We start from the raw sequence: 27295 nt of genomic DNA, 5'->3' as shown, positions 1-27295 counted from the left end.
CATGGACCGCAGCATGCCAGGCCTCCCTGTACATCACCAACTCCTGGAGTTTACCCAAACTCATGCCCACTGAGTCAGTGATGCCATCCAACCATCTCATCCTCTGTCGTCCCCTTCTCCGCCTGCCTTCAATCTTTCCCAGCATCAGGGTCTTTTCCAGTGAGTCATTCGTATCAGGTGGCCAAAGTATTGGAGTTTCAGCTTCAGCATCAGTCCTTCCATGAACACCCAGGACTGATCTCCTTTAGGATTGACTGGTTGGATCTCCTCACAGTCCAAAGGACTCTCAAGAGTCTTCTCTAACACCACAGTTTAAAAGCATCAATTCTTCGGTGCTCAGCTTTCTTTATAGTCCAACTCTACATCCATACATGACTACTGGAAAAACCATAGCCTTGACTAGATGGACCTTTATTGGCAAAATAATGTCTCTGCTTTTTAATATGTTATCTCGGTTGGTCATAAGTTTCCTTCCAAGCATCTTTTAATTTCATGGCTGCAGTCACCATCAGCAGTGATTTTGGAGCCCAAAAAAATAAAGTCAGCTGCTGTTTCCACTGTTTCCCCATCTATTTGCCATGAAGTGATGGCACCAGATGCCATGATCTTAGTTTTCTGAATGTTGAGCTTTAAGCCAACTTTTTCACTCTCCTCTTTCACTTTCATCAAGAGGCTCTTTAGTTCCTCTTCACTTTCTGCCATGAGGGTGGTGTTATCTGCATATCTGTTATTGATATTTCTTCCGGCAATCTTGATTCCAGCTTGTGCTTCATCCAGTCCAGCATTTCTCATGATGTACTCTGCATATAAGTTAAATAAGCAGGGTGACAATATACAGCCTTGATGTACTCCTTTTCCTACTTAGAACCAGTCTGTTGTTCCGTGTCCAGTTCTAACTGAGTTGTGGATGTGACTGGAGATGGAAGACTTCACAGTCCAGGGGGAAAGACAGGTCCAGACACAGCCATTAGACAAGATGTGATACAAGCCATAGAAAAGCCAGCAAAGTTTTCGGGGGGACACCAAGGAAATACCCAAAATTCTGGCGTGGATGAGAGGAAGTCTTCATTTAAGTGACAGTTGAGCAGAACCTTGAAAAATGCTAGGAGTTCACCAGACAAGTGATGAGGGTGGGGTTTTTCTGGGCAGCAAGAACAGCTTGTGCAAAGGCCCGAGGGCAGGAATGTGCTAGCTGCATTCAGGGAACAAAGAAGAGAGTGAAAGAGCCACGGGAACAAGGGAGAGATCAGGAGGGGAGGAGCTTGGGGACGGAGGCGGGTTGGGTTGTGGTGGGTCTTCCAGGCCTTTAGGGTCTGGATTCAATTTGATAGAGTCTGATAGGAAGCCATCAGGAGATTTTGGAATGATGTGATCTGATTCATATTGCTTTAAAGATTCCTATAACTTGCCACATGGAGAATAGACTGCAAGGGGGTCCCAGGGACACAGGTAGACCCAGCACAGGCCTCTCATGGGATACCAAGTGGGAGATGAGCGTGCTGTGGAGTTGGAGGGCTGGCAGCAGAGATGTGAGGAGCTGACCAATTCAACCAGTGTTTCGGAGCTCAGAGGACCAGGGAAGCGTGAAGGAGGACTCCTGGTGGACGGTGGTGCCTTTTCCTGGGGACAGATGCAGGGTTTGTGATTTGCAGGTATAGGTTCGGTACTTGCCAGGGGTATATGTGCTTGGTTGCTCAGTCTTGTCTGACCCTTTACGACTCCATGAACTGTAGCCTGCCAGGCTCCTCTGTCCATGGGATTCTCCAGGCAAGAATACTGAAGCTAGTTGCCATTTCCTCCTCCAGGGATCTTCCCAACCCAGGGGTTGAACCCGCATCTCTTGCGTCTCCTGCATTGGCAGGAGAATTCTTTGCCAGGGGTAGGGAGGTGTAGTCAAGGACACACAAGTGTGCAGCCAAGTGTGCAGAGGACACAAAGAAGTGAAAGGTTAGGATCCAGGAGAATGGCAGGGTTTAAGGAGAGAAAGAAAAAGTTGTAGATGAACGTCTCAGAGGAGACACCAGCAGAGGGATAGAAGGAGAATCAAGAGGGGTTTCTGCCCCTGAGCCCTCAGGTAGGGCTGTGACATCCCCGCACCACCTCTGCCTTCTCGAATCAGCCCCACTAGGGGAGGCGCGGCCAGGCTGCTGGGGGCGGGAGGGGCGGGGGTGGTTCGGGATTTATTTCTAGGTAAGCCGGCTCTCACCAGCACTTCAGAGTCCTCCTGGTGCCTGCCATCGATTTCTTCCTCCCAAGTACGGAAGTCCGAACCGAGCCCTGCCGTCCCGTGTGGGCCCCACCCCCTAGCCTTCCCCCTCCCCCCGGCCTTCTTCAGAAAGGGCTCTGTTGGAGCGGGTTCTCGCTTGGCCTTTCCCCAGCTCCACGGGGATTTCCCAGCCTGCCCGGAGCCCGGAGCTGACAACCGCTTCGCGGGAAGGCTTCTGGATGCCGCTGACGAATGGCGTTAGCCAGACCGGGGCGGGCCGCTCCCATTGGCTCCGGCGTCCCAGGGGAGGTGGCCTCCTTTGGCAGCCGCCCCAAAGCACACAGGTTCACACTCCCCTCGGCTCCCCCAAGAGCTCAAGAAGACTCATTTGTGAGGCGGATGGGCCCTGGTAGGCCACATCAATTTATGTGTTTATTCAACAGAAACTTCTACTTGGCAGAAGTGGAAGGGAAGGATATTCCAGAGAGAGCGAGCAAAGGTGGGGGGAGGAGGGGGTGAAGCATGAAAGGCCAGGATGCTCTCAGGTTGTTGCCGAGTGCACGTGGAGCAGTAGCGGCATGGAGACGCTTGTTCACTCACTCACCTTTGCATGCACTCATTCATTTAATGAACATTGGTGAAGGCTTATTCTTTAACGTGTCGATGATAACCATGATGGCGGCAGCCTCCGTTCACTCTTTCGTGTGTTCGTGGTTGTTGTTCCGTTGCCAAGTTGTGGCCAACTCTTTCCGACCCCGTCGACTACAGCATGCCAGGCTTCTCTGTCCCAAGTTCATGTCCGCTGAATCAGTGATGTCATCCAACCGTCTCATCCTCTGTCACCCTCTTCTCCTCCCGCCCTCAATCTTTGCCAGCAATCAGGGTCTTTTCCAATGAGTCGGTTCTTTGCATCAGGTGGGCAAAGTATTGGAACTTCAGCTTCAGCATCAGTCCTTCCAATGAGTATTCAGGGTTGATTTCCTTTAAGACTGACTGTTTTGATCTCCTTTCTGTCCAAGTGACTCTCAAGAGTCTTCTCCAGCACCACAGTTAGAAAGCATCGATTCTTCGGCACTCCGCATTCTTTATGATCTAACTCTTGCATCCGTACATGACTACCGGAAAGACCATAGGCTTGTCTATGCTAAAAGCTTTGCCCATTTTTTCCTATTAAACTTCCACAGCCACTCTGTATAGTATATGGTGGTGTTATTCCACTTTAGAGGTGAGAACGCTGAGACTGGGAGGGCTTAATAAATGTACCCGTGCCTCATTGGTCCACTGTGTAAGGCCTCAAACTACGTGCTAGTGAATTTCATACTAAATTTCTTCCCATAATCCATCGTTGCTTAATCTTTATTCAGATAATGGAACTTCAAAGAGAGAGAGAAAAGAGAGTGGGGAGAGGGGAGGAAATTGATGGCTCTAGACAGTATCTCCAGTGTGCCAAGCACTGCCTGATCAAATTTTATCTTCACAACAACCCTGAAAAATTGGCATTTATTGCTCCATTTTCCGGAATAGCAAACAGGGGTTCAGAGAAGTGAAGGGTTTTTCCCAAGATTATAATGCAAAGCAGTGGAAGAACTGGCATCTGAAATGACTTCCAGTCCCCTGCATGGCTCAGACAGTAAAGAATCTGTCTGCAATGCAGGAGACCCGGGATGGATCCCTAGGTCGGGAAGATCCTCTGGAGGGGGGAATGGCAACCCACTCCAATATTCTTGCTGTGAAATTCCAGGGACAGAGGAGCCTAGTGGGCTACAGTCCATGGAGTTGCAAAGAGTCAGACACAAATGAGCAACTAACAAACATACCAATCCCCTGCTCAGTCCTGTGTCTGGTTTTAGAGAAGGGATCCACTCAGGTTAGGGCCTCAGCTTCCCAAGGCAACTGTGCCTCTAGCAGTTCCCTCCCATCTACCTCATATAATCAAAAACTTCTAGCCTCTCTTAAGTGGGGGACCCACCTAGTATGCAGAATCCAAGCCCCTTTTCCTAGCCTGAGCCCATCCCATGTTGGACAACGGCACCTACTGGCCAAATCTGGTACTGCTCCCTAGATTTCACAAATGAATAGTCTTAACAGTTTAATTAATATTCATTCATTCATTATGTCAGTAGTTAGTGAGCACCTACTGTGTGCCCAGCCTAAGGGTCCCAGAGATAAGCCAGACAAGCTCTCTGCCCCAGAGATCCCACAGGCTTTAGAGAAGACACGTTTATATCAGAACGATGGGTAGGAGAGGAGACAATGGACCTGCAGTCTCTGACTGGGACATTTGGGAGGGCTCCCAGGTTTCCTTGATAGCTCAGTTGGTAAAGAATCCACCTGCAATGCAGGAGACCCCGGTTCAATTCCTGCGTCAGAAAGATCCCCTGGAGAAGAAATAGGCTACCCACTCCGGTATTCTTGGGCTTCCCTTATGGCTCAGCTGGTAAAGAATCTGCCCACGATGCAGGAGACCTGGGTTCAATCTCTGGGTTGGGACGATCCCCTGGAGAAGGAAAAGGCTACCTACTCCAGTATTCTGGCCTGGAGAATTCCGTGGACACAGTCCATGGGGTAGCAAAGAGTCAGACAAGACTGAGCGACTTTCACTTCCACTTTCCCCAGCCAAGGTAGTAACTGTGTTGAGTCTTGAATGATAAGTAAAAGAACTGCCAGACAAATGAGGAAAGCATAGTTCAGATGGGCAACAGCACTTGCAAAGGCTCAGAGTGTCCAGGGAAGGTCAGATTGGCAAATAAAATACAGGACACCAGGTTACATTTGAATTTTCTTTTAACGTTTCAGTATACCTCAAAGAATGCACAGGACATGCTTTACTAAAAATTAGTCATTGTTCAGCTGAAATCCAGATTTAGCTGAGCATTCTATTTTGTTTTGTTTTTCTAAATCTGGCAACCCCAGCAGGGAAAGGGGAAGCAGCTACATATGTCTGGAGCCTAGAGGACCCAGGGGATGTGGCAGGAGAGACCAGCAAAAGCCGAGTCATGGAAAGTCTAGAATTGGGGAAGGACTCTGAATTCAGGCCCCTGTGCCTGGTCCAGGGGAACAAAATACAGCCCCTTCCCTCTGGAGCTTACTGTCGAGGGAGAGACATAAGCCTGGGCCCAGGGCAACGGAACATGGCAGAAACCCCCTCCTATGGTACCAATAGCAAGTGTTCCAGGGCTCAGAGGAGGGAGATACATCTGGCTGGGAAATCAAGGAGGCTTCCTGGAGGGGGGTGCAGGCAATCTGGCACGGGTAAAGAGACTTCCTATCTGCTGCTGCCCCCACATCCCAAGCTTTTTCGTACCTCCTTGCCTTTGTACCTACTGCTCCTTTCCAGGACCACCCTCCCCTTCTTTGCCTGGGTGACTTGTATGTATTAAGATTCCATTTCAGTTCCCTCCACTCGTCAAGACACTTTCCATGGCTTCATCTGCTATCCCCAATCCAGGCCAGGTCATATGCCCTTGGGCTCACTGTGCTTACCCCACCCGTGTAAGCCTTTCATACATATCAATTCATTTTTTTCTCTAAACAATCCTTTGAGGTAGCTATTATTATTATCCTCCCCATAGTACAGATGAAGTAAAGGAGGCAGAGAGAAGTTGAGAAACTTGCCCAAGATCACAAAAGTCATAGAGTCAGGATTTGAACCCAGAAAGTCTGGCTCCAGTTTATTGTTTTAACCTCTATACGATAATAACGCTGTAATTACAGTGTAGTTGTATAATTACATAATAGGATAGTAGTTACAATTATTATCTATAATAACATTGCCCACACTGAATTTGTTGCATGAGAGTTTTCAAGGGCTCTGTGTACCCAGACATATACATGCCTGACATGTACACTCAGGCACACATTTTTCTACATAAAGGTTCATAGCTTTTCATTAGTTTCTCAAAGAGGCTCATGATCCTCCAAGTGTTAAGACCTCCACACCATTTGTTTTACTAAACTGAGCTCCCCAAGGAGGCCAGGGCTTGTGTTTTACCCACTGGGGGCCCCTAGTGCTCAACTCAGGGTCTAGTGCAAAGAGGGTATGTGGGGAGGGTTTTCTGGGTAGCTGACAGATACCTGAACAAGCACCATGGAGGCTGGTAAACATCTGCCTCAACTCAAGCACTCCTCCATTCTCAGTGCGCCAGCCAGGTCTTTGTCTAGTCTCAGACTCCTCGGGTCACCCTGGGCAGTGCTCAGATCAGAATTGGCATTCTGCATCTCTCAAAGGAGGGAACATCAGGTCCTGGGTATCCAAAGGCATGCGTATGTGAGGTGGTTCCATGCAGGAACCTGGTTTTAACTCCTAAGGCAGCCACCAACTGATATATGTGACCTTGAGCATCATTTCCCCTTTCTGGGTCTTAATTCTTGCCTTACTCAAATATGCTGAGGCTGAATGGGGGTCCTTCCACTTAATCCATTGAGGCATGGGGCAAAGAGGGGGATGCAGACGTGAATAAGGTGGACCCTCTCCCTGCTGTCTCTAAGAACTCACAGCCTCGTCTTCAGGGTCTGCACACAGTGGTCACTCAGTCTGTGTGTATTAGTCAGCTATTATTGGTATGATGCTGCGGAACAAACAGTTCCAACAACCCAGAGGCTTATGAGAAGTGGCTGTTTTTCCTGCTCATAAGTTTTTGTCTTTGGGTCAAGTGAGGTGGTGCTGTTTCAGCCTAGGAGTTAGGTCAAGGATTTCTTCACACATTTCCCCTTCTGGAAGCAGCGGTTACCCAAGTTAAGCCTCACCATGACAGATGGCAGAAGTCCAGGAAACCGAGTCAAATCAACAAGTGCCTGTAAAGCCTCTACTTACATTACGTCCTCTAGCATATTCCAGCAGCCAAACCAAGTCACAGGAGCAAACTCGCCATCTGTGAGGCAAAGAAATACCTTCTGCCTTCTTTTGGGGGAAGTGTTGCAAACCATATGCCGAAGATGTGGGTATGTCATTCTGTTATAGGGAAGGAGCGAAGACTATGGAACCACAGAATTTGTCCAGTAGCCAGACCTGCCCCCAAGTGGCAGGAGGAGGTGGTGGACTCTGGGCACAGCCTCACTAACTGTTTCCTCTGTTCCTCGGCAGGAGCTGAGTGAGTACAACGCCACAGCCATAAAAAGCCCCACCAACACGGTCACTGTGCAGGGCCTCAAAGCCGGCGCCATCTATGTCTTCCAGGTGCGGGCACGCACCGTGGCAGGCTACGGGCGCTACAGTGGCAAGATGTATTTCCAGACCATGACCGAAGGTAAGCGGGGCCAGAGCGCAGGAGGACGGCCTTGACTCTACAGACAGAACAAGGGCCGCCGTGTCTATAAAGTGCCTTTGTGCGAATTAGCAGAGGCTCCCTCCCCCCTTCTAGATGTCATTCTCCCTCCAACCTGGGTGAGAACCCTCATGCAGTATACCAACTGCACAGCCACATATGCAGGCATTGTTTCTGTGGCCCCGAAAGGATATGGACTCCTCTGTGACCATCATGTCCTTTCCCAGGACCCTTGGGAGCCCAGCCTCAACTTGCAAAGCTACTCTGAGCAAGCCACTTCCATTCCCTGGTCCAGTTTCTTCTCATCTATAAAAATCAAAGTGTTATATTCCATCTGAGGGAGCAAACATATCTTATCCATACATCACTCCAATGACATGCAGTCGGATTGAGAAGCATTCTGAAGCGACATCTGCACTCAACAGGGAGAAGTGCTGGGATGCATTAGTAATGTCTTCCTTGGGCAAGAGAGCGGGAAGTTGCAGCCCATGTGCTTTGTGTCTCCGAGTCTGGGACCACATGGTCTCTAAACACCCTTCCTGCTCCAGTAATCTTTGAGAAGCCGCATAGTTAAAGAATGCAGGCTCTAATGCCTGACAGATGGAAGTTACAGTGCTGACTGAGCTCTAGCTGTGTGGTCCTGAGTGACTCATCTGACCTCTCTGAGCCTCAGTTTTCCCATTTATAAATGGGGATGATAAGAGCTAACTCATTATCAGCATCATCATGAAACTAGTGTCAGGAAAAGGGTAAATGTACAGGTTCTAGCACAGGGTTGGCATTAGGCCTCACATGGTTAGTGCTCACCAAAATAGAGTTAAGGTCATAGTTGTCATTGCTGTGAGTCTGGGGGTCTTTTCCCCACCAGCCAAACTCCAGAGCAGAATATTTATGAGCAGACTGCAGCATCCCTCCTTAGCATCTGCTTCAACCCCTGGACATAGGCCTCAGCCTGTGCCGAGTTAAACATTTCAGGGGCCTCCTGGACCCCTGAATTCTTGTCTTACCACAAAAGTCCTCCCTTATGGCTCCACCATCACTTCTAGTACTCAGCTCCTCTGTGCAATCCCCCTTCCTCATGGCCAGAGTTTTTCACCTCTCTAGGTCCTCTTGTATGTTGGTTGAAGGTCGCTGACCTGGGGACTGGGGGACTGTCCCAAGATCCTTATTAACTCAACAAATATGTGCTTGTGCTAAGGATGCAGAAATGACCTAGTCCTTGACTTCAGCAAGCTCCTGCCTGGGAGGCAATGAGGAGTAATAAAAATAAAGTGTTAAATAATGAAGATCTTGATGCCATTGACAATGCACTGAGGGGTTTCCAAGAGCCGGGACCAATGCTGAGTGCATTTTACACATTATCTCGCTTAAGCCCATGGCCTTGGGTTGAACAGACCTGGGTTCAAATGTTGGCACTGGCCACTGTCTAACTGTGTAAACTTAGGCAAGACATGATTTTGCTGAGCCTCAGTTTTCTGATCTGATAAATGGGATAATTACACGTAGTACAGCATAGAACTGTTCTGAGAATCACACAAGGTACATACCTACCCATGGTAGGCTCTTAAAACACTTAAAAACAATAATAGTTAATATGTACTGAGTACTTACTATGTGCTACAAGTTACTCTAAGTGGGCTTTTTTTTTAATGTATTTATTTATTTGGGGCTGGGTCTTTGTTGGTACATTCGGGATTTCTCTAGTTGCAGCGAGCTGATGGCTACTCTTTATTGCTGTGTGTGGGCTTCTCACTGCAGCGGCTTCTCTAGTTGCGGAGCACCATCTCTAGAGTGTGCAGGCTCAGCAGTGGTGGTGCACGGGCTTAGCTGCCCCGTGGCATGTGGGATCTTCCCACACCAGGGATCAAACCCATGTCCCCTGCATTGGCAGGCACATTGTTAACCACTGGACCACCAGGGAAGTCCCACTCTAAGTGTTTTACGCAAAAATCCTATATGGGAACTATTATCCTCCCCACTTTACAAATGAGGAAACTGAGCCACAGAAATAAGTCACTTTACCAGAGATCACACAGACAGTAAATAGCACCACTGGGACTGAAACCCAAGGAGTTTGGCTTGAGAGTCTGTGTTTTGACCTGCCTCTGTATATGTGTCAGCTTATTATTATTCAGTTCAGTTCAGTCGCTCAGTTGTGTCTGACTCTGCAACCCCATAGGCTGCAGCATGCCAGGCCTCCCTGTCCATCACCAACTCCTGGAGTTCGCTCAAACTTATATCCATCGAGTTGGTGATGCCATCCAACCATCTCATCCTCTGTCGTCCCCTTCTCCCACCTTCAATCTTTCCCAGCATCAGGATCTTTTCCAGTGAGTGAGCTCTTCGCATCAAGTGGCCAAAGTATTGGAGTTTCAGCTTCAGCATCAGTCCTTCCAATGAATATTCAGGACTGATTTCCTTTAGGATGGACTGGTTGGATCTCCTTATTGATTTTCATATCTACATTGAGATGTAGGCATTATTATGCCCATTTTATAGATGAGAAGCTGAGTGCCAGAGCAGTTCATGGATTTGTCCGAGGTTACTTGTGAGGGAGTAACAGCCAGTTCTCCACCTGAGGCTCTGTCTGGAGTGGCAGAGAGTCTAGGGATCCCAGGAGACCCAGGGCAGTGGGGATGCAGGGGGTTGTGACCCCCGAGCCAGGCTGAGAACAGTGCGCTGTGCTTCCTCTCCAGCCGAGTACCAGACAAGCATCCAGGAGAAGCTGCCACTCATCATTGGCTCTTCGGCAGCCGGCCTGGTCTTCCTCATCGCCGTGGTTGTCATCGCCATTGTGTGTAACAGGTGGGTGGTGTCCCCCTGCCTGGACCAGGCCTGGGTTCCGAGAGGGCTGCCCATCCATTCTGCCATCCCTGAACAGGGTCTATGATCAGAGAGGGCAGGAGGGGCTCGGGGAGGCCCGGAGACCCCCAAGTGGCCTCCCACCGCCTAAACGGCCACAGTTGGCAGTCCATCCCTTTGGTCAGGTGTTGCCCTGGACAAGTCCGCGCTCCACAGAGGTGGCTTACTGAGACGCTAATACTTCAGCGCAAAGGGACAGCTCTGAACAGTGGGGAGGAAAGACTGCATGATGCAGGAAGCCAGAGGACAGTGAAGGGGAATACAGATCGCCCCACTTTCTGCTCTAGCAAAAGCCCCTCCGTGAACAGGGCCAGAAGCAAGCTGAGGAGCTCAGCTGGCTGAGGTAGCTGGAAAGAGAGGGGACACAGACAGGGCCAGGTGTCTGGCATCCAAGGGACTGGCACAGCACGTGAGAAGGCAAGCAGTGGGACTGGCTCCTGGACTTCTGCTGGACTTAATGCAGAGACTGTCCCTTCTTCCTTAGAGCTTTCTACGTTATTTTTGGCCATACTGCACGGCCTGCAGGATCTTATTTCCCCAACCAGGGATGGAACTTGTGCCCCCTGCAGGTGGAAGGGCAGAGTTCTAACCACTGGACCACCAGGGAAGTCCCAAGAGCTTCCCACTTTAGAATAGACTAGGTCTTAAGGTCAGATGGACAGAAGCCTCTGGGTTTCTGGGACCAGGGGCCACAGCCGGAGATGCCTTTGCTCTTTGAAAGGGGCTTGGCTGGAGAGGGGACAGGGGAAACAGTGAGCCTGGACTTGAAGTTGGAGAAGTGGGAAGGGCTGGGGCAGAGGGAACCAGGGAAGGTGAGGCTGCTAGGCAAGGGTCCGGCAGGGAATTCTCTGGCAAGGAGGTGGTTTCCAGGGCCTGCCCACCCTCTGCCTATCACCTGCTGTGGCTCCCATCTCCCCGGGCGCCTCCAGGTGGCTCCAGCCCTTTGCTCTTGTTCCAGAAGACGGGGGTTTGAACGTGCTGACTCGGAGTACACAGATAAGCTGCAACACTACACCAGCGGCCACAGTACGTATACCTCGGCGGGGCCGGCACCCTGGGATCCTTCACTTGTCAGCTCCGCAGCAACCTCTCCAGCCTCCTTTGTCTTCCTCCTCCCTTGCTGCAGTCAGACATGAACATGCTGTTCCTTCTGCCTGGAGCACTCTCCCCTCTCTTGCCCTGGCTAGCTCACTCCCTCAGGCTTCATCATATACAAACCCCTCTGAGAAGCCTTCCTTTATCCCCACTCTATCCTGGATGCACAGCGCCCCCACCTGGCTGCATGGTGATGGTCGTCTCCCTGTCCCTCCATCATTATAGTGGGGGCACTTGGGGACCTGAAATCGTGTCTGACAGTCACCACCACCTCCCCAGTGTCAGGTGGCTGCCCAGCACACAGCAGGCACCAGACAGATTGGCAGAATAAATATCGGGTATGCCAAAATGTTCGTTCGGGTTTTTCCATAAGATGGTATGGGAAACGAAATTTTGGGCCAACCCAGTACATGATCTGAGTGAGACGATGAGGACCCCAGGCTCTGACCACGGAGGGGAGAGAAGGGAGCCGGGAGGCCCATTCTTGTACCGCTCAGTGACTCCTTGGCTGCCTCTTCCCAACCCCTGCACCATGCCCCCATTTCCTTCACTGTCCCATGCCACCTTCGGCCAGGGCTGGGGGCACATGTGCCAGACACACCCAGAGCAGATGTCTCCTCCCGGGGGCACCAAGTAAAGAGAACAACAGAGTGTAGATTCCTCTCTGTCTGATCTTGGCAGAACCAACAATCTGTGTGGGGGAGAGGAGATATGGATCCTCACTTTGGCTCACTTGGCAAATGGGAATTCCAAGTGGGTCCCCTATAGGCTCTCAAACTGTACTCAGTGGGGTACCCTAGAGCTTCTCAGATGGTCCCCAAGTGAGGGGGTCATCCGCGCATCCCTTCAGTTGTCACATATTTGTTGTGGCCCATTATGTACATCAGGCTCTGCTCCAGGTGCTAGGGACACACAAGTAAACAAACCCCATATTCCTGCCCTGGTGGAACTTACATTCTAGTGGGAGGGACAGTAAAACTATTACATTTAGAATGGATAAACAAGGTCCTCATGGATCGGGTGGAGAAGGCAATGGCACCCCACTCCAGTACTCTTGCCTGGAAAATCCCATGGATGGAGGAGCCTGGTAGGCTGCAGTCCATGGGGTCGCAATGAGTCGGACACGACTGAGCGACTTCCCTTTCACTTTTCACTTTCATGCATTGGAGAAGGAAATGGCAACCCACTCCAGTGTTCTTGCCTGGAGAATCCCAGGGACGGGGGAGCCTGGTGGGCTGCCGTCTATGGGGTCGCACAGAGTTGGACACGACTGAAGCGACTTAGCAGCAGCAGCAGCAGCATGGATCGGGCAGGGAACCATACTCAATATGCTGTGATACACCATAGTGGAAAAGAATATAAAAAAAGAACGTATCAGATCAGATCAGATCAGTCGCTCAGTCGTGTCCAACTCTTTGCGACCCCATGAATCGCAGCACGCCAGGCAAAGAATGTATATATGTGTATAACTGAGTCACTTGGCTGTACAGCAGAGATTGGCACAGCATGGTAAATCAACTATACTTCAATTTTTAAAAAGTGACAGGTATTTTAAAAATAAGTGCAAAATATTGATAAACTTTAGAAAATAGGGCTTACATTTTCTGCAAGATTAAAAGAATTTTGAAGATTGGTTGTACATCAGTATGACTGTACTTAATAATACTGAACTGCATGTTTTGAAATGGTTAAAATTGTGTAGTTTATATTACGCGTATTTTACCACAATTTTTAAAAAGAATATAATAAAAAATCCTAGGAAATTTTTTAAATACATGCAATAAATGAGCAAAGTGTATGGTATATCAGAAGATGAAAGTGCTGTGGGAAAAAGGCAAGATAGGAAAGGGTGATTCAGAGCTGCAGGGGTTCAGTTTCATTTCAGTCGCTCAGTTGTGTCCGACCCTTTGCAGTTCCATGGACTGCAGCACGCCAGGCTTCCCTGTCCATCACCAACTCTCAGAGCTTGCTCCGTCGAGTTGGTGATGCCATCCAACCATCTCATCCTCTGTCGTCCCCTTCTCCTCCTGCCTTCAATCTTTCCAAGCGTCTGAGTCTTTTCCAGTGAATCAGTTCTTCACATCAGGTGGCCAAAGTAGTGGAGTTTCAGCTTCAGCATCAGTCCTTCCAATGAATATTCAGGACTGATTTCCTTTAGGATGGACTGGTTGGATCTCCTTACAGTCCAAGGGACTCTCAAGAGTCTTCTCCAACACCACAGTTCAAAAGTCTCTTCATTGCTCAGCTTTCTTTATAGTCCAACTCTCACATCCATACATGACTACTGGAAAAACCATAGCCTTGACTAGCCAGACCTTTGTTGACAAAGTAATGTCTGCTTTTAATATGCTATCTAGGTTGGTCATAGCTTTTCTTCCAAGGAGCAAGCATCTTTTAATTTCATGGCTGCAGTCACCATCTGCAGTGATTTTGGAGCCCAAAAAAGTAAAGTCTCTCACCATTTCCATTTTTTCCCCATCTATTTGCCATGAAATGATGGGACCAGATGCCATGATCTTGTTTTCTGAATGTTGAGTTTTAAGCCGACTTTTTCTCTCTCCTCTTTCACTTTCATCAGGAGGCTCTTTAGTTCTTCTTCGCTTCTTCATTTTGCAATGCCAGAGAATGTTCAAACTACCGCACAATTGTACTCACCTCACACCCCAGCAAAGTAATGCTCAGAATTCTCCAAGCAGGGGTTAGAGCAGTGTTTTTAATGTTAATTTGGGAATGCTGTGCTGGGTCTTTGTTGCTGTGCACAGGCTTTCTTTAGTTGCCAAGAGAGGGGGATACTCCCCAGCTGTGGTGTGTGGGCTCTAGGTCTCGAGGGCTTCAGGAGTTGCAGCAGGTCGGCTCAGTAGTTGTGGCACATGGGCTTACTTGCCCCGGGGCGTGTGGAATCTTCCTGGGCCAGGGATCGAATTCATGTCCCCTGCAGTGGCAGGCGGATTCTTAGTCACTGGACCACCAGGGAAGTCTGGGCCTTGGTTTTTATTCTGAGTGAAATGAGACGCCTCTGGAAGGGTCGGAGTTACAGTTTTCACAGGACTTCTCTGACTGCCCTGTGGAACATGGACTGGGCGGTGCCAGGCAGGGATGGAGCAGGGGCCGGGAGGTGGCTGTTGGGATAATCCAGGGAAGATAGGATGGTGGCTGGACCAGGGTGGCAGCAAGGGAAGTGGTGGGAAGGCGGTGGGTTCTGACACACTTTGAAAGTAGACCAATGGATTCTCTGCAGCACTAGATACGGAGTGTGCGATGAAGAGCAGTGTCAAGGAGTTCTTGGTATTAAGCCTCTGTGTGAGTGTGTGTGTGTGTGTGTGTGTGTGTGTGCAGGCGCACACACGCTTTGCTCAGTCGTGTCCAACTCTGCAACCCCATGAACTGTAGCCCACCAGGCTCCTCTGTCCATGGAATTTTCCAAGCAAGAATTTTGGAGTGGATAGCCGTTTCCTGCTCTAGGGGATCTTCCCGACCTGGGGATCAAACCTGTGTCTCTTCCGTCTCCTGCACTGGTAGCAGATTCTTTACCACTGCGCCATCTGGGAGGCCCCTCTGGGTAAGACTTAATTTGAAGTAAACTTTGCCGAGCTTAAAAATCATTTTTAGACATCACTGTAAAAATGATTAAACCATTAAAATTTCCAGAAGACAATTTAGGTAACTATTTAATTGATACGTGGAGGGAAAAGCACTTTCTAAGCACAAAAGCAATGAAAGGATCATAAGACAGAAGTGGACAAATTTAACTACACAGAAATGAAAATCCACCTGTATGTTAAAAATAAAACTCATAAATTCCATCGGCCCAGCCTGTTCCCCAAGTAATAAAATCATGATGGTAGATATAGCTAAACATATTGTGTTCTATGGGCCAAGAGCTACTTTAATGCTCAACACGTATTCCTCATTTAGCCCTGGTCATTTCCCACTTTGAGGAAACCAGGGCACAGAGAGGTCCCACAGTTGTGCGGGGCAAACGCTGGGGTACAAACACAGTCTTGGCCACGCTGTGCTCCCTACAGCCTTCTGAGTAAGACAGGCTCACATGCTCCATCACCTGGAGCATTCAGGAGCATCACTGTTTAGAGCAGCAAGTCGGTAGCAAGGAAAACAGGTGACAGCGGGGATTTATTTTAAAAATAGACTCCAGAATAGAACGTGTTGTTCATAAATCAACACATTCTCAAGCTCATGCTCCTACTCTCTGCATCTGAGCAGGATTTTGTTGTTTTGTTTTTTTCTCAAAACACGGCCAGCCCCGTGATCACATATCCACCAGCAACCGCTGGAACAGAGGAGGAAGCTGAGGCCTGGCTATGTGTGTGACCAACCCAAGGTCACCCTCATGGGCTCGTGTTTTCCATTGTCCAGCAAATGCTGAATGAGTGCTGACGTCTATGGTGCCTGGACGTGGAGCCAGAGGGATGCACCAGGTTTCTCAACCCTACTTTGCTACCGGTCAGCTCAGTGTGACCTTGGGGAAGTCACTGGAAGCTCAGGAAAAACCACTCTGATCCTTGGCATCCTTATGTGGGAAGTAGCAGGAATGATGCTTCTTTCACAGAGTTTTGAGGAGTAAATGAATTAATGGATGTTGAAGTGCTTTGTAATAATAATATTTAATAATAACCAACTCCTCATGATAACAATTAACAATTATTCAGTGCTTTCTGGTTGCCAAAGACTGAACAAAACCTTTTCAAAAGATTCTCATTTAATCTCTGCAACCCCCTTACGAGATAGGGGATTTGTTTATTATCTCCATTTTGCAGATGGAAAAAAGTAACTTGCCCAAGGGCACACGGCCAGATCAATACAGTGATTGATCCTGAATTCAAACTCATAAAGCAACTTATTTGTGACCATTATTGCTGGCAGATCCGGAATGCAAATCCAGGTCTCTGGATGCCTGGTTCCTCCTTCCCTCATCTTGAATTTTCCACATGGGTTCAGGATGGCATGTGACCCTGTTGGTGACCCTGACAGTCATAAATCATCCAAACAGTAGCCCAATATTTTCTGAAGACTCTTGCCTGCCAAGGTTCTCATCCAACTGCAGTTCAGAAAATGTCCTTCCTGGGAGCCAAATGTCCCTCCTTGTGCAAAGCTCTGGCCACAAGGAGCTCACATTCTATCCCAAGACACAGGGGGGGAAGCACCCAAAATAAACCAGTAGCTTGGCAGTTGTAAGTGTAGACTTTCAAGGCAGACAACCTGGATTCAATCAACACTTCTGCCACTAACTAGCTATGCCCATGTCCCCTTAGGCAAGTTGTTTCACCTTATTCATTCATTTATGGCTGCACTGGGTCTTCACTGCTGTGCACAGGCTTTCTCTAGTTTTGGTGAGTGCGGGCTACTCTTCGTGGTGGTGCCCAGGCTTCTCACTGCAGTGACTTCTCTTGTCTCGGGGCACAAGCCCAGTAGTTGCAGCACACGGGCTTAGTTGCTCTGCAGCAGGTGGGACCTTCCCGGACCAGGAATCGAAACTGTGTCCCCTGCATTGTCAGGCAGATTCTTAACCACTGGACCACCAGGGAAGTCCCATTTAGCCTTTCTCATACCAGTTTCTTCATCAAAAAAGAGGGGGACTGTTAGGTTGAAACCAAATGAAATGGCCATTTTTGTAGATCAGTTCAGTTCAGTTCAGTCACTCAGTCGTGTCTGACTCTTTGTGACCGCATGAATCTCAGTGCGCCAGGCCTCCCAGTCCATCACCAACTCCCGGAGTTTACCCAAACTCATGTCCATCGAGTCAGTGATGCCATCCAGCCATCTCATCCTCTGTCGTCCCCTTCTCCGCCTGCCCCCAATCCCTCCCAGCATCAGGGTCTTTTCCAATGAGTCAACTCTTCCCATGAGGTGGCCAAAGTATTGGAGTTTCAGCTTCGGCATCAGTCCTTCCAATGAACAGCCAGGACTGATCTCCTTTAGGATGGACTGGTTGGATCTCCTTGCAGTCCAAGGGACTCTCAAGAGTCTTCTCCAACACCATAGTTCAAAAGCATCAATTCTTCGGTGCTCATCTTTCTTCATAGTCCAACTCTCACATCCATACATGACCACTGGAAAAACCATAGCCTTGACTAGACGGACCTTTGTTGGCAAAGTCAAGTCTCTGCTTTTTATATGCTATCTAGGTTAGTCATAACTTTCCTTCCAAGGAGTAAGCGTCTTTTAATTTCATCCCTGCAATCACCATCTGCAGTCATGTTGGAGCCCAAAAAAATAAAGTCTGACACTGTTTCCACTGTTTCTCCATTTATTTGCCATGAAGTGATGGGACTGGATGCCATGATCTTTGTTTTCTGAATGTTGAGCTTTAAGCCAACTTTTTCACTCTCCACTTTCATCAAGAGGGTTTTTAGTTCCTCTTCACTTTCTGCCATAAGGGTGGTGTCATCTGCATATCTGAGGTTATTGATATTTCTCCCGGCAATCTTGATTCCAGCTTGTGCTTCTTCCAGCCCAGCGTTTCTCCTGATGTACTCTGCATATAAGTTAAATAAGCAGGGTGACAATATACAGCCTTGACGTACTCCTTTTCCTATTTGGAACCAGTCTGTTGTTCCATGTAGATCAGGAGGAGTCAAATATTGACAGTTTTGTAGGGCTCAGTCTAATAGTAGTATTTACCCAGAAAGATTGTCAGGGAAGATTAATTGGGTCGATACCTATTAGCGCCTAGAACAGGGTCTGCTCTGTGGTGAAACGATGCTAAACTGTGAGCCAATCATGTTATCAATGGTGAGGCGAAACCAGAGGTCACCGAAGCAGGAACTGCAGCACTCAGAGCCATATAGTCAAAAAGTGTTTATTAAAGTACCTACTGTATACCACCCTCAAATATACTCTAGAGAAAACATTTTAGAGCAAGGGCTCATAACTTGAGAGTTCATAACTCCTAGAGCTTCCAGGGCCTATAAACATTCCAAAATTGCATGCTGACCATGGGCACATGCACACACATGTGAATTCTTGGCCAGGAAGCAGAATTCATAGCTTTCATAAAATTCCCAAAGGTATTTGTGACCCCAAACAGGTAGAGAGAGAAAACAAGGGCATGTCAATGAGTAAGGCTAGTGTTCTTCCAGTGAGCATTTATTGAGCACCGTCTATGTGCCAGGCCCTGGGATTTAGCAAGAACAAGACAGACATGGCCTCTGTGCCCCTGGGGGAGAGAGGGGCAAAGCCTTCACAGGCAGAAGAGTGTTCCAGAAAGGGGTGGTGGGGACTGTGGGCCTGTGAATCCGGGAGCCCTGGCACGAGGTAGGAAAGTCATACAGACATCTGTGGGAGTGGGTGTGGGGACAGAGCAGTGGCAGCCTGAGAAGGCCTTGGTCCCCTCTGGAGGGACCCAGGCAGGCTGCACAGAGGAGGTGGCATTCGACCTGGACACAAAGGTAGAAGAGGGTGCTCCAGGTGGAGGGAACCACACGAACAGAAGCAGAGAGGCCAGAAACTGCGAGGCGTGTCTGGGGCCTCTGGGTAAGTAATTCCTTATGCAAGTAGCAGGGAGCTGTCAGTGGAGGCCATTACAGGGAGGCCAGATGGAGGCACTCGCCTTCAAGGACCTGCTTTAAGCCAGAGGTCCCCAGGACAGTTTCGTGGAAGAGAATTTTTCCACAGACCAGTGGCAGGGGTGGAGGGAAGATTCAAGTGCATCACATTTACTGTGATTTCTATTATGATTTTTATTTCTATTATGATTATTAGTGCGTGTTAATCACTCGGTCATGTCCAACTCTTTGCAACCCTGTCCATGGAATTCTCTAGGCAAGAATACTGGAGTGGGTTGCCCTCCTTCAGGGGATCTTCCCAACCTGGGGATCAAACTCAGGCCTCCTGAATTGCAGGCAGATTCTTTACCATCTGAGTCACCAGGGAAGCCCTCTGTTATTATTACATTGTGATACGTAATGAAATAATTCTACAATTCACTATAATGCAGAATGAGTGGGAGCCCTGAGCTTGTTTTCCTGCAACTAGACGGTCCCATTTTGGGGTGATGGGAGAGTGATCAGTTCAGTCGCTCAGTCGTGTCCGATTCTTTGTGATCCCATGGACTGCAGCATGCCAGCCCTCCTTGTCCATCACCAACTTACTCAAACTTACCACCCAGAACTTACTCAAACTCATGTCCATCGAGTCGGTGATGCTATCCCACCATCTCATCCTCTGTCGTCCCCTTCTCCTCCCTGCTCTGGGGAGAGTGATAGAGAGCAGCTATAGATACAGATGAAGCTTTGCTCACTTGCTTGCCGCTCACCTCCTACTGTGTGGCCTGGTTCCTAACCGGTACCAGTCCAAGTGGCCCGAGGGGGTTGGGGACCCCTGCTGTAAGTGATGGAGCCCTCCTGACTAGCACTCCTGTCCAAGGCTTAGAGACAGCATCTGATTGGTTGGCAGCATCCAAGCATGCTTTGAGCTCCCTGAACTGACCCATTCGTCTCCTCCCTCCCCAGCTGGCCCAGGAGGAAGAATCTCCCCTAGTTCTGTTGGCAAGGAAGTGAAAAGTTAGTCACCAAGGGCCACAGCCCAGACGCTGAGTCTGGGCGAAAAAAGAGAGCCTCTCTGCAGGAGCTGATGCCCCCGCTCTGGGGAGGGCTGACTTAGGGGAGGAGGAATCACAGATGAATCCAGGAGGAGGAAGCATGGACCAGATCTGGGTGGGTTTCCTTCAGGAAGCAGTGAGCTTGGTGATTCAGAGCAGTGGCCCTTGACTCAATTCTGACAGACCTGGATTCAAATGCTGGCTGTGCCATTTGCTAGCCGTGTGGCCTTGGACAAATTACTTAGCCCCTCTGAGCTAAAGTTTTCTCTCATATGAAATGAGAATAATGATATCATTCAAAAAACTAAGATCATGGCATCCAGTCCCATCACTTCATGACAAATAGATGGCGGGGAGGAAGTGGAATCAGTGACTGATTTTATTATCTTGGGCTCCAGAATCACTGCAAACAGTGACTTCAGCCACGAAATTAAAAGATCCTTCCTCTTTGGAAGAAAATCTATGACAAATGTAGACAGCATATTAAAAAGCAGAGACATCACTTTGCCAACAAAGGTCCGTCTAGTCAAAGCTATGGTTTTTCCAATAGTCATTTCCTATCATAAATGACTATTTCTATTGATGTGAGAGTTGGACCATAAAGAAGGCTGAGCGCAGAAGAATTGATCCTTTCAAATTCTGGTGTTGGAGAAGACTCTTGAGAGTCCCTTGGACTGCAAGGAGATCAAACCAGTCAATCCTAAAGGAAATCAGTCCTGAATATTCATTGGAAAGGCTGATGCTATAGCTGAAGCTCCAATACTTTGGTCACCTGATGCAAATTGCCAAGACCCAGCCCCTGATGCTGGGAAAGACTGAGGGCAGGAGGAGAAGGGGGCGACAGAGGACCAGATGGAATCACCCATTCAATCAATAGACATGAGTTTAGCAAACTCAGGGACATGGTGAAGGACAGGGAAGCCTGACGTGCTGAAGTCCTTGGGGTCTCGAAGAGTTGGACAGGACTTAGCAGCTAAACAACAACCTCTAGGAGCTGCTGGGTGGAGGAGATGGGAGAATACACATAAAGAGCATGGCCCAGTGCTGGACAGAGACAAAGGGCTCAGAAGGTGGAAACTGGTGTTGGTATTCTTCCACGTCTATCATCCAGATTCTGTCAGTCTACAGACACCGAGCATCAAGCGTGTGCAGTGCGCCAGGGAGGGAGGGATGAGAAAAAAATGGGCACCCATCCCCCCTTCCCAGGCTCCCACCATGGTGGGGTTTTCAAATCCTCTCACTTAAGTACTATAGTTTTATTTTTTATTATTTAGGTTGTGCTGGGTTTATCGTTGTGGCACATGGGCTCTACAGTTGCAGCACACAGGCTTAGCTACCCCATGGTATGTGGGATCTTAGTTCCCCAATCAGGGGTTGGAAGGCAGATTCTTAACCACTTGACCACCAGGAAAGTTGCAAGACGGTGGTTCTTAGCCTCTTTTGAGGTCAGAGGCTCCTCTAAGTCTCTAAAAGTTTTGGATCCTATGCCCAGAGAAACACAAATATACATACGTATGTGTATAAAATTATAAGGGAAATCCAGAAAAAAATTCTATATTCAGAGATAGATTTTTGGAGGACTTTTATTTTCAACCATATTTATTTCCATAATTTTAAACTATAAAGAGCATAAATTGTTTTTCTAATCCAGAAAGACAATAATAATGTATTCCATTTCAGGAGCCCCACTCATCCCATCCTGGGTCTGCCAAGTGGTTCACAGACCCAAATTAAGAAAACTCTGACCTAAAGGGCTAGGCAGACACCCACATAAATAATACAAAATAAAACTAATGTGTTAGAGCAGTGGTTGGCAAGCTTTTCTGTAAAGGGTCAGACAGTAAATATTTTAGGCTTTGCAGGCCTTATGGTCTCTGTTGTAACTGATCAACTCAGCCACTGGAGCGGGAAAGCGGTCACAGACAAAGGAATGTGTGTGGCTGTGTGCCAATAAAACTTTATTTATGACACTTTATTACAAAACAGGCAGTGGGCCACTTTGCCAACCCCTGTGTTAGAGGTTCCGGCTCTTAGATGACGGGAATGTCTGAACTAGAGGCTGAGAGTGGTCAACTAACAAGTCCAAGGTCACGGAGCTGAGCAGGGTTGTGGCCCCACTCACCAACCAGCCAACCTTGCTACGGTCCAGGGACTCCAGCACCCAACTCCTAGAGCTGCTGCTCCCAAACTCATAGCTCCTGGAGCAGGGGGAGAATGCGGGCTGGGGACCCAGAGGAAGGCCCCAGCTGGGTGAGAGCCAGATGGTCTGGGAAGTGGAAGACTAGTCATCTGGGAGGAGGAAGGAGGGCTCGTCTTTCCCTTCCTTCAAAGCACGTTGCTGACTCACTGCTGAGGTCAGAATTGGGTCTTTAGTATCCAAGTTACCATCTTCCTCTCTGCATCAAAAAAAAAAAAACCAGATCAGATCAGGAATTAAATTCATATGCCCCGTGTCCAGCCTCCTGCTGATCACCAAGGAATATGAGATCCAGAAAAGTTTGAGACCTGGCTAGCAGAGGGACCCAGGAGGTGGGCCTAGGAGCTGTGGGTACTCAGATGCTTGTGAGGCAGCCCCTCCAGTGCCTGGGATGCCTGAGGCAGCCAAAAAGTCTCCTGAGCAGAGAGCAGGCCTGAATTAGGCCTTGAAAAGCAGGGAGATCGCCTTAGCAAAAGACCAAGAACATGGTCTGTTGCCTGCTCTTTCTGTATTTTTGTTCCAGTTCCCTCTGCTCCTTTCTTGTCTTCCTCTTCCTTTACTTTGCACCCCCTGATTCTCTATCACAAGCGTGACAAGCCTATCTATCCTTTCATGCCCACGCTCGAACAGACGTTGTTAATCAATCCCCACAGTCTTTTAGCTGCTGGAGGAAGCCCTTATTGATCAATTACAGTTGGAACAAAAACTAGAACCTATTTGCTATCCCTGCTGACTTTCTGTTCCCCTCACCCCCTACTTAGCTCAGTGCCCACCTGCTCACTGAGACCCAGAGAGGTCAAGTGAAAATGCAGGGGGTTGCCCAGCTCTTCCTGGGGCCCTGTGGGAGAGTCCTTCCCTCTGCAGAAGGACTGGTTCACACTTTTCCATCTGTCCACCTCTTGAGTCTGTGCATGTGACTGAGCCTGACCTTCTCTCCCAGTGACCCCAGGCATGAAGATCTACATTGACCCCTTCACCTACGAAGACCCCAATGAGGCAGTGCGGGAGTTTGCCAAGGAAATTGACATCTCCTGTGTCAAAATTGAGCAGGTGATTGGAGCAGGTAGGTGACTGGTACCCTCCCAAGTACCATGACCTCAGCCTTGGGTGTGGGGGGGCGGGGACCACCCCAATGTGTACTCCTAGGGTGGAGGGTAGAATGCCTCAGAGAACCCTCCAAGGCCTGAAGACTCAGATTATCCAAGGTGCAAGGGCTCCCAAAGATGTCCAGAAAAACTACCTCATCATCACCTGAGGAAACAGGCCCAGGGAAAGAGCTTGCTCACATCAGAGACTGAGCTAGTTCTGGGACCCGGTACTCTGGACTCTGTCTAATGCTTTGTCCTTCCTGCCATTCATCCCAGGTCCCTCGCTCCATCTCCCCAGGTCCCCCTACTTCCTCACCCCACGCCCAGCCAAACACCACGGGTTGGCCACAAAGGGTTTACCCTTCCTCCTGAAGGTGGCTGAGACTCTTTGAGGCCCTTGCATTCTCTAAAGGGATTCTGTGTCTGCAAGGATTAACTGGCCCCAGGGGCAGAGGTGAAAGGGAAGAGGGAGGCGGCGCTTCCACCTGCTGAGTGACATCCTGCCTCTTCCGTGTGCCTGTCCCAGGGGAGTTTGGTGAGGTATGCAGCGGCCACCTGAAGCTGCCGGGCAAAAGAGAGATCTTCGTGGCCATCAAGACCCTCAAGTCGGGCTATACCGAGAAGCAGCGCCGGGACTTTCTGAGCGAGGCCTCCATCATGGGCCAGTTCGACCATCCCAACGTCATCCACCTGGAGGGCGTGGTCACCAAGAGCACACCTGTAATGATCATCACTGAGTTCATGGAAAACGGCTCCCTGGACTCCTTCCTCCGGGTAGGGAAAGCCAAGAGTGGTGGGGCAGGAAGAGCAGTGGTGAGCATAGCTTTATGCTGTCAAAGCCTGAAAGGTCTTGGAAAGATCATGGTCAAGAATGGCTTGCTCGCTGCCACATTCTATTCCTTTATCCACGGCGTGCATGCGTGCTAAGTCACTTCAGTTGTGTCTTGACTCCTTGCCACGCTATGGACTGTGGCTGTCCAGGCTCCTCTGTCCATGGGATTCTCCAGGCAAGAATACTGGAGTGGGTTGCCATGCCCTCCTCCAGGGAACCTTCCTGACCCAGGGATAGAGGGATTGAATTCATGACAGGCATTGCTAATAAATCCCAGACTCTCTCCCACTATACCCAGAAGCAATCTCAGAATCTTTCTCTATCAGGGAAACCACAGCCAGTTGATCAGCGTTGGCATACAACCTGAAATCTCTTCCCTCCAAGCACTTAGCCAGTCTTCTCATGACGCCCGAGAGAAAAACTGAGGCTCTCAGAGAAGTAGAGTGTGCCCAAGGTTACCCGGAGGCTCGAGATGAGAGCCAGGACTGGATCCAGGTCTCCTGACCCTTAGTCCAGGGTTTTCACCAGGTTTGGATTTCCCCAAAGCTATACAGGGAGAGAGTTTGGAGCACAAGGCAACAGGGGAAAGCTTCCAGGCGCCCCGAGAAGTCACAGTCAACCAGCTAGACAAAGAGCACTGACTAGGAATCAGAAGTATGCCATTAGAAGGGGAGGGATGAACTGGAAGATTGGAATTACACATACATACTACTATAAATAAAATCTTTCCCATCATCAAGGTCTTCTCCAGTGAGTCAGATGCTGGGAAAGATTGAAGGCAAAAGGAGAAGAGGGCACAAGAAGATGAGATTGTTAGATGGCATCACTGACTCAATACACATGAACTTGGGTAAACTCTGGAAGATAGTGAGGGACAGGGAGGCCTGGCATGCTGCAGTCCATGGAATCAGAAAGAGTCAGAAAGGACTTAGCAATGAACAACAACATATATATATATACACACACACACCTATAAGGTAACTAATAGGGACCTACTGTACAGCACAGGGAATTCTACTCAGTACTTTGTAATGACCTATATGGCAAAAGAGTCTAAAAAAAGAGTGGGTACACGTGTAACTGATTCACTTTGGTGTACACCTCAAACTAACACCGCATTGTAAATCAGTTATTACGCAATAAAAAAAAATGTCTTTAAAGAAGTATGCCATTGAACTACTTGCTGTTTAACGAATATTTATTAAGCACCTAGTATGTGCCAGGAGCCTTTCATGCACCTTCTTGTTGAACACTGAGTACCCTAGAAGGTGGGCATGACTTATTCCCATTTAACACACAGTTGAGGAAACAGGGGCTTCCCTGGTAGCTCAGCTGGTAAAGAATCTGCCTGCAATGCAGGAGACCCCAGTTCAATTCCTAGGTTGGAAAGATCTGCTGGAGAAGGGATAGACTACCCACTCCAGTATTCTTGGGCTTCCCTGGTGGCTCAGCTGGTAAAGAATCCACTTGCAATGCAGGAGACCTGGGTTCGATCAGTGGGTTGGGAAGAGCCCCTGGAGAAGGGAAAGGCCTGGTATTCTGGCCTGGAGAATTCCATGGACTGTATAGTCCATGGGGTTGCAAAGAGTCGGACATGACTGAGTGACTTTCTGAGAGCTAGGTCACATGTCCAAAGTTGCACAGCCAGCAAGGGAAAAAGCCAGAATCCAGCCAGCCCCAGAGTCCATATTCTCTCCACCACCCTGAAACCAGCCTCTCCTGGGCCTCTGTAAGGCCCCTGAGCCACAGGGAGCCCAGGGCAGGGCGACAGGGGCCCAGTCTGGTGTCCCACTGTGAGAATGCTCCAGAGATCTGACGCACACTCTTCCATTCACTCTGTGTTTCCTCCACTTCTCCCAAAGCAAAATGACGGGCAGTTCACAGTCATCCAGCTGGTGGGCATGCTGCGGGGCATCGCGGCTGGCATGAAGTACCTGGCCGACATGAACTACGTCCACCGCGACCTGGCCGCCCGCAACATCCTTGTCAACAGCAACCTGGTCTGCAAGGTGTCTGACTTCGGGCTCTCACGCTTTCTGGAGGACGATACCTCAGATCCCACGTACACCAGCGCCCTGGTAAGACAGAGGCAGGGAACAGTGGAGCCGTGGGGCCGGGAAAGAGGGCGGACATCCGTCTCTCCCCACAACACGTTCTCACCGACACTTGCTCATGCCAAGCGCTGTTCTGAGCCCTGGAGAAGTAGAGACATAAACCCCGACTTCTGCCCTCTTGGAGCTCACAGGCTGGTGGGCACAGATGTGCAGAGCACTACCGAGCAATGGGGCTAAGAGTCAGACACCAGACTTAGGAGGCAGAGGAAGGCTTGCTAAGAGGGAATTGATAGCTGAGCTGAAAGCCAAGTGCCAGTAAAAGTTTGCCAGATGCTGTATTCTCACGGGTGGGTATGACTGGCACACAGGCTGTCGGGGAAAGTGGTGGGCAACCATGCTGGAGAGGTAGGCAGGGCCACATCTCGGAGACCCTTGGTTGCCCAAGCTCAGGACTGTCTCCTGAAAGCTGTTGGGGTTGTTGAAGAGTTGCAGGGAGGCGGGGCAGGGTGGGGGTGGCTGTTTTGATTTTGGCTGTGCTGGGTCTTCACTGAGGCACGCAATCGTGGCTTCTCTAGCGGCAGCTCCAGAGCATGGGCTCAGTAGTTGCCGCTGACGGGCTTCGTTGCCTCACGGCATGTGGGATCCTAGTTCCCCAGCCAGAGATCAAACCCATGTCCCCTGCATTGGAAAGATGAATTCTTAACCACTAGACCACCAGGGAAGGCCCTGTTGAAGAATTTTAAACAGAAAGGAATCAGATAGTACCTGCCCTCAAAGATCTCAGAGGTAGTTCAAGTGGAAGCAGTGAAAAAGTGAAATGAAAGTGTTAGTCGCTCAGTCGTGTCTGCCTCTTTGCAAACCCATGGACTGTAGCCCGTCAGGCTCCTCTGTCTGTGGGATTCTCCAGGCAAGAATACTGGAGTGGGTTGCCATCCCCTTCTCCAGGGGAATCTTCCTGACCCAGGATCAAACCCAGGTCTCCAGCATTGCAGGTGGATCCTTTACCATCTGAGCCACCAGGGAAGTGGAGGCAGGCAAGCAGGCAAATGAGATGAGTACCGCTCTCCGGGAGACGAGTGCGTCCTGATGACCTCAGTCATAGGAGTAGGAGCATGAGCCACCCTTTGTGGACTTAGGGAA

At 49.3% G+C, this 27295-nt stretch overlaps 1 protein-coding gene across 3 annotated transcripts in view; it reads left to right on the top strand.

Annotated features, from left to right (window-relative positions):
• The window catches only part of EPHB2 (EPH receptor B2), a 219829-nt gene that overhangs the window by 184879 nt on the left and 7655 nt on the right, over positions 1-27295 (top strand). The window contains exons 6-12 of one of the 3 annotated variants that reach the window (NM_001191498.2): positions 7293-7469; positions 9270-9277; positions 10183-10275; positions 11294-11358; positions 23122-23244; positions 23796-24043; positions 25964-26179. In NM_001191498.2, the coding sequence (NP_001178427.1) occupies positions 7293-7469; positions 9270-9277; positions 10183-10275; positions 11294-11358; positions 23122-23244; positions 23796-24043; positions 25964-26179 (930 nt within the window). Of the gene's footprint in view, positions 1-7289; positions 7470-9269; positions 9278-10166; positions 10276-11290; positions 11359-23121; positions 23245-23795; positions 24044-25963; positions 26180-27295 lie in introns of all 3 variants that reach the window. The other 2 variants (XM_024975897.2, XM_024975895.2) reach the window with 2 other exon arrangements.

Source organism: Bos taurus, chromosome 2 (genome assembly GCF_002263795.3).
Source record: "Bos taurus isolate L1 Dominette 01449 registration number 42190680 breed Hereford chromosome 2, ARS-UCD2.0, whole genome shotgun sequence".
Classification (NCBI taxonomy): Eukaryota; Metazoa; Chordata; class Mammalia; order Artiodactyla; family Bovidae; genus Bos; species Bos taurus.
The sequence above is the reverse complement of the archived record's forward strand: the minus strand, read 5'-3'. Positions and strand labels throughout refer to the sequence as shown.